This window comes from Corylus avellana, chromosome ca11, assembly GCF_901000735.1.
Source record: "Corylus avellana chromosome ca11, CavTom2PMs-1.0".
NCBI lineage: Eukaryota > Viridiplantae > Streptophyta > Magnoliopsida > Fagales > Betulaceae > Corylus > Corylus avellana.
This window is the reverse complement of record NC_081551.1, coordinates 5,633,425-5,641,018: the sequence shown is the minus strand read 5'-3', so window position 1 is coordinate 5,641,018 and position 7,594 is coordinate 5,633,425. Positions and strand designations below refer to the sequence as shown.

General features: G+C 37.0%; 1 protein-coding gene across 2 annotated transcripts; it reads right to left on the bottom strand.

Moving 5' to 3' along the window:
- On the bottom strand, positions 1 to 7,594 carry LOC132165899 (probable ATP synthase 24 kDa subunit, mitochondrial). 2 transcript variants are annotated; one of them, XM_059576598.1, is made up of 8 exons: positions 7,408 to 7,594; positions 6,135 to 6,228; positions 5,382 to 5,526; positions 3,715 to 3,825; positions 3,413 to 3,559; positions 1,911 to 2,033; positions 430 to 494; positions 1 to 139 (listed from the first exon to the last, which is right to left on the bottom strand). In XM_059576598.1, exons 1-7 carry the CDS (start codon positions 7,444 to 7,446, stop codon positions 431 to 433), a joined length of 723 nt encoding a protein of 240 aa, XP_059432581.1. In that variant the 5' UTR covers positions 7,447 to 7,594; the 3' UTR covers positions 1 to 139; position 430. The 2 variants fall into 2 exon arrangements, with proteins under 2 accessions (XP_059432581.1, XP_059432580.1); XM_059576597.1 differs by lacking the exon at positions 1 to 139 and having other exon boundaries at positions 234 to 494; positions 7,408 to 7,593.

The following is a 7,594-nucleotide window of genomic DNA, read 5'->3' as shown; positions in this document are numbered from 1 at the left end:
TGATCAAAAAGCATAGATTTCTATACTTGAACTCTTTACTAATGGGATGAATGAATGACTAATGCAACAATTTCTCCAGGAGTTATTCTGCAAGAGATTTCTTAAATGCTTTCTGGAGTTCAGACACATAGTTGTGCACCTGAAATATCAGGTTCAGAAGGAGTAATTACAAATCAAGGGATTCGGATCCTTGGGATATCAAATTTTGTCATTTTAAATCTTTAGACTCAATCTTGCAATACCTACACAGACTTATTTCGAATCCATTGATCAGATATCAATATCCAGGTATACAACAGTTACAAATGAAAAAACAAAAAGGGGAGATGTGCTCGCCAATCTCCATTTTCCAAACGAAAAATTGTTGGTTCCCACTCTGTCCAAACGATTATTAAACCTCAAACAAACAAGGGAGAAGCGAATTCCAACCCTAAATAAAGTTCCGGATGTCCAAAGACTTCACATCAGTCATTTGCTCATCCTTGAATTCCTCCCTGAAATAAACCAAGACCATGTATTAATTCCATGTCAGTAAAGGCCATGACCCATGAATATCAAAGATGTCAACCAAACAAACAAATCAAATACATAATCCATTGGGAAAGAATGCACCTTTGTTACTAATTCTACTTGGCCACAAAAACGATGGTCCATTGCTAACACCAGTGAAAACTCACCTTTTACCCTGGATCTAAATAAATGGTCTCCACATTGTCATTTTGAACAATATCAAAAAAAAAAAGAAACCACCTTAGGTTGGACTAGTCTCATCCAATTCTAACATGGTCAGCAATCAGCATCATATCACAAGAACCCCTTCCTCCTAGTCCCTTTTTCAACATATAAATTATCCCCAACGCAGGTGGTAGTAGGGGTGTCAATTCATGTTCGCATGTCAGGTTTCGAGTCGTGTTAAAGCATAAGTATAAGACTATATAGGTTAGCTTTAACTTAACCCATTTAATTAAACAGGTCAAAACCCCTAATTCTAACCCGTTAACTTTTTTTTTTTTTTTTTTTTGGGCTTGTGTCAGGTTTCATAAGTTGTGTAAAAAACTGTCAACCCTAAATGTCAGGTCTGTGTTATGTCGATGTATGAGTATAAGACTAATAGGTCTACCCTTAGAGAGGTCAAATCCTTCAACCCTAACCTGCAAATTTCATGTTGAGTTCATATTGAATTCTCAGGTCGTGTCAAAAATTATCAGCCCTAAGTGGCAGTTTATATATAAAGTGTACTAAATTTGTATCACCTTGGCTTCATACCATTACTAATTCTTCTAGGCCATATATTAGGTAGCCCATCGCTAAGACCAGTGAAAACTCACCTTTAACCCTAGATCTAAACAATGAACCACCAAAGATTTTGCACCTTGTCTAAGGCCTCAAAATTGCACCGCCCTCTGAATTTTAACAATTTCAAAAATAAGCAGCCACCTCAAGTAGGATTAGCTCACCCAAATTTGAACATGGTCAACAATTATCATCACATCCCAAGAACCCCCCCTCCTCTCGGTGCCTTTTCCAACAAATAAATTTCTCCCAACATACATGCTAGTACATATATATAAAGAGTACAGTTACGATTTGGTTCTAGTCTGTTCATACTTATAATCCTTATAAGGAGATCAGATCAATGCACACTCTTGCAAATATCTCCTTTGTTAAACATCTATGCTTGCACAACCATATTTCTAGCTAGTCTTTTTTTTTTTTTTTGGGCCTTGCTACTCATTTATCAAAATCAACAATGGCACTATCTAAATTTTCTCCCAAGAGTCAAGGCTCACAGAAATCACAGACCTTTGGGCTCCCAATCATCTAGGGAATTCAGAATGGCCTGCCAGAAATTACTATCTCAAAAAGGAAAGTGGTTAGAATGAGATGGTCAGCAAGCATCAACAACATACCGCTTCTTTTGAGTTTCCATTGCCTCAAGAGCCTCTTTCTTCAATTCTTCCAGTTGTGCCTTGGAAATTTTGAGTTCTAGCTGTTCTTCATACTTGGGCAAATCTTCCTTTCGAATTCCAAGCCTGTAAAGATAAAAATAATAAGAATGAAAGAAAGATAAAACCAAAGCCACGAATTCCACATCTCATCTCAACTATAGAGCAACAAAAAAGTAAAATGGAAATACCATATCGGCATTTTGAGATTAGCTATCACTCACAATTCGATAGGGTAGGGAAAAAATAAAAGGCAACAGCCAGTCTGACACATGGCCCAGAGGTCAGACAAGTCATCAAACAAAATATTAGAATGGTTAACATGGTAAATCAAGTTCACCCAGCTAAAATTATTATATTTGGCAGAATAATAATAGGAAAAAATATAAAAAAGCCCCCCAAACTACCAGCCGTTTTCGATTTAGCCCCCTAATGTTCCAAAAGTGATAAAGTAGCCCCACAAACTATCAAACTATTGCATTTTGGCCACTCCGTTAGTCAAAACCGTCAGTTTGGACGGAAACTGCAAAACGACGTCGTTTTATTATGGGTAAGTTACTACAACGCCCTTTTATGAAAAAAAAAATTTTTGGGAAAAATATAAAATAGCCCCCCAAACTACCAGCCGTTTTCATTTTAGCCCCCTAATGTTCAGAAAGTGATAAAGTAGCCCCCCAACAAAACAGCATCGTTTTGCAGTTTCCGTCCAAACTGACGGTTTTGACTAACGGAGTGGCCAAAATGCAATAGTTTGGTAGTTTGGGGGCTACTTTATCACTTTTGAAACATTAGGGGGCTAAATCGAAAACGGCTGGTAGTTTGAAGGGTTTTTTTTTATATTTTTCCCATAATAATAATAAAATAAGTCCAATCTACCATATTGATATGCTAATTCCTCAAGTTATCCACATAGGTCGGGTAAAGCTCGAGCTTTTGCCAGCGGGTGTGACCATAAGAAATTGTTTGCACTCAAAGAGGGTCGAACCTTAGACTAATGTTTCATGAGGCACCAAGGCCAAGTGACTTACCACTCAGGCAACCCTCGAAGTTATAATGGAACCGCTAATAGATTCCGATGTTGCTTAAGACGCTGATTTAGCTAGAAACTGCTAGCTATATGCCAACTCTCCAACTCACTCTTTGAACCAATGTACTTATGACACTTAAGATGTAACCATCATAAATAATAAAAACACCCTTGTAAAGCATTTTGACATACACATAGCAGATATGAGATGAACCACATAAATTTAAGGGCCCACCAAAGTACAATAATCTTACAATACAATTCAACAAAGCCTATACTCACCTAGCAAACTACTTATAGTTAGCCAAGTGGAACAACCTTACGTACAACATAAATCAAGTTTATGGGTTAAGGCATGCCTGATTAAGGGGCTTGAAACTCACTAAGCTAAAATGACACTTCTTTTTTCTTTTTCTTTCTAAGCTAAAATGACACTTACTTCTTGTTGATTTTATCAAACTCTGCCAGAAGAACAGCCATTGATTTCTTGTCATTCCTCAAAAGGGGCTTTTTGAGTTCCTTTTCAACTTTTTCCAGTGCATCAAACATCATAGTCTCTACACCATGATCGTCTGTGAGACCCCTCCTGCATAAGGAAAAAGGCACTCATAGGCATGAGAAAATACAAGTGATGTACAAGTTCAATCATTTAGAACCACAATTGTCAGCTGCAACATTAATTAGCCACACTGATCATATCTAAAATAGAGAATTCAACAAGTTGAACAGAGTAGCACATACTTGATCCGTATTTCCTTCAATGCCAAAAGATATGATCGAGCATCTGGAATATCTTGTGTTCGTGTCTGTATGGTGTACTGGATCCTTTGGGACTCCGAGAACAACTCAGCCCTGCAGGAAGCACAATGGCAGAACAGCCAAATGCATCATAACTTAAAGGTGTTAATTGCACTAAAAACAGGACACTTACCAATATCATCAACCATATCTAATTTACTATTGCATACAATTATGACTGAGGTTCAATCATTGTAGCCAGGCATAGAAGGTTCTAGTAATTTTACACATTTAATGCCAAATCACAAAATCTACTCCTACTTTTTGAAATTGACACATGTAACAACCAAGAAACATGCTATCACTCCAAAATGGCTAGTCAAGTTGCAATTTAAGCTCCTCATAATCACTTATGAAGCTTTGTCTCACATCGTAAGAAACCAACATGGGACTTAACCCATGAGCTCATATGTAATCTTCCCACTCCATGTGGAAACTCATCTTCACAATGTAAAACTAACTTTTTGGGGTGTTGCACATCAACTGGGACCCTCCCTCCCTCTCTTTCTCTATGTGCATGTGGGTATGTGTTTGTTTGTGTGTGTGTGAAAAAAAGGTTTTAACATCATTATTTCAACAGAGGTATAATAATGTCTTAAGCAATTAATAACTACCCCATCATGAACCAATACATAAGTTCAGCATGAAATAAAGGCTTCCCAATCAAATGAAACAATATTCTAATTTTCCTTCATTAATTTCTTCCAGGACAGGAATCGAAAAGAAAAGAGAGGGGTAGTTAAGGTAAGAATACAAGAGGAAGAAGCTACTCTATTAAATATATGCCACTACAAATTATCCTGCCAACAACCATGGCACAGACTAATGGGGAACCATCCCTAGGATCTCATTAAACTTTTGCATGTTTCAGAATTTACAATGGAGATGTCAAGTAGAAAACTTGAGCAAGATTTAGGTCTGGCATGCAAGGCTAAGAGATTGGCAAAAAATAAGCACAAAGAATGAAATCATTTTGTAGCTGCTTCTGATGTTAGTAATTTTGACTACTTTGGAAAAAGTTTATACAATAAAATTCATAGACCATTTAAATCGACTTCCAGATGCATCCTGTCAACATTCTAGAATTGGCTACACCTTTTTCACTAGATGTTTCATAATACTTATCAGTGCAATTGTTTGCCCCCCCCGGTCCCCCCCCATTGTTCGGGTATTTTAGTAATTTCGGTACAATTCCAATGAGAGTATATCTGTTGTCACCAAACTAAGGAATAAGAATAGTAATTCCATTCCATCTCCTTTCATTCCCAGTAATAGCTATTCATTTTTCCTAATGGAATAATCATTATGTGTACCAAACGAAAACTAAAAGTTATTCCTTTCCTTTTCTTCCAGCTTCTTTTGCATTTACTTGCTCTTCATTTCATCTGTTTTTCCTTAAAGTCTGCAGTATTCAGCTTGCATAAGCATTTGAATAATGGTGACAAACAAATATATATCCATATTCCCTTAAAATTTGTACAATAGACATTTAGATATATGGGCATGCATACACATACACTGGCATAATACCTGTTTAACCATAACAGTAAGAGATACATATTAGAATCGCAGTGCCAAAAAAAAAAAGTAAAAGACAGACAAGGATTTACTTTTCCCTTATCGTCTTCATGACCTTGGCATACTGAGCAACTGCAGCTGGATCTTCTGGATCAATGGTGATCTTCTCCTTCCTAAGTATCCCCATGGCTGTCTCAAATTTCTTCTTAACCTCAAAAAAGATGCCCTTCAACATTTCTTTTAGGCAAATGTACATGATTTGTCAGTAAAGAAAAACATATCATGAAGGCAAAAGTTCACTGATAAGAAAAAAACTACACATACAAAAAGTTAAACAAAAATTTGTTGGTAATGTATCATTAATGCATCAACATATAATGGAAATCATCACCTATTTTATATCTTGCTAAAGGGGGGAGAAGGAGGACGGGAGAAGAAATCTAGATCGGTCCACAACAATACTAGAGTCAACCTTGTAGGATCTTAGATGGAAGCACATATTTGACAGAACCATCAAAAGTACGGTTCCAACCATTCAATGCCTCAGAATGATTTAAAAGATAATGGTTCAACTCCCGATGGTAACCATTATTCTAGATCATGGATATCAATGACATGCAAGAACCCATTGTGTTCACGATTTACAACAAAAAACCCAAGAAGTCACAACATACATATGTTATAAGTGCACACTGAAAACCAAGACTAATGCATGAAATTTGTGCGCACAGGTGAATGCCATGTGATGAAAAGCTATCTCATGCACAATTCATTATATATATATATAATGCAATTTAGGCACTACTGATTGGTGAAAACAATGAGAAACCTTCACATTCACTTACCATCTCCCTTAAGAGCAGGGGGGTCAGCTTGTTTGGCGAAGAAACGAGCTGGAATAGCATGTGTCTGTTGAAAGGTGAGTTGGCTACCACAAAACTGTATGCACACGAAAAAGAAAAAAAAGGGGGGGGAAGAAGAAGAAGAAGAAAAGTGTGAGAGACTAAAAGAAAAAGGAAAAGAGAACACAAAATTAAAATTGGTTGCATGGACAAGATCCTGAAACAAAGTAAGCAGATGTACATTTGTTACTCACGCACACACATATGTAAGATTTAATTCTGCAATTTGATGACCATGGAGCTTTCTACAATTTGATGACCATGAAATGAACAGATTTAATTTTGCTCAATATGCTGCCAAAGCCTACTGGGGGTTGTTCACTTGTATCACAACACACTATGTTATAGTTGTTAACATCTTAAATGTTTCAATCAAACCATTGCTCGCATAAACATATTTTGTTTCTTAAGCCACCTAATCAAACTACGATGAACACACACACACATTACCACATTGCTTATTGTTTACTTCAAAATGATTTATAACCAACACCCTTTTTTTTTCTTTTTTTTTTTCATTCCCGTAACACCTCATACATATTTTACAAAAAGAGCTATACTTTTTAAGCTCCACATTATTGTTTCCATGCTGCTTTACTTACCAATTTGTTCAAGCTCCGACTGGTTGGTACAAAATTGTGGTAAAATATAACAGAGCTTTGAATTTCTAACAAAAAAAAAATCCCATTGACCCACGTAAACCTCTTAAATCAAACATTTTCATTCTTTTGCCGAACATTCTTACTAACCAAGCAAAACAAGAAATAAAAGCCCTTAAATTTACATAAGACGTCTAACCATCCATCATTTGCTACGCTAAGAAAACCCTAAACTTCTACATATCCAACAGATCCACCATTAACGTCCGATACTCACCCAAAAAAATCGAACGTTTTCACACCAAACAAACGACTCCCAAAAATCATTTCCCTTACCAAAACGTAAAATATCACGGAAAACCCTAACCCGCTGTTTGGTTACCTAGAAAATGTAGGTAATGAAAAGAAACTAAGCCACAGAATCCCAAAATATTCACCATTTCAGATCTAAGAAAATATTTCCGTTTGACTTCCATCAAAAACTGCAGTCCCAGGGTAACCAAACAAACATATTCTAAAGGAATCGGAAATGAGAGCTCTAAATCGGTCAAAGAATCGAAGAGTAGGAGCGATATAACACGGACAGAAATGTACCGATCGAGAATTGTAGGAAGTACCTGTTTGGATTTGGAGAGCAGGCGGGACGAGAAAGCCATGATCGGAGGCTCAGCGGCGTCGTTTACCTCTCCTTCTTCTTCGAGCTACTGTTTGTAGGGCGAGCTTGGCCTTTGTCTTCGAGGCGTCTATCTAAACGAGAGAATCAGACCCTGTTCGAGGAGAGATCCCTGCGTGTTTGTTGAGTGG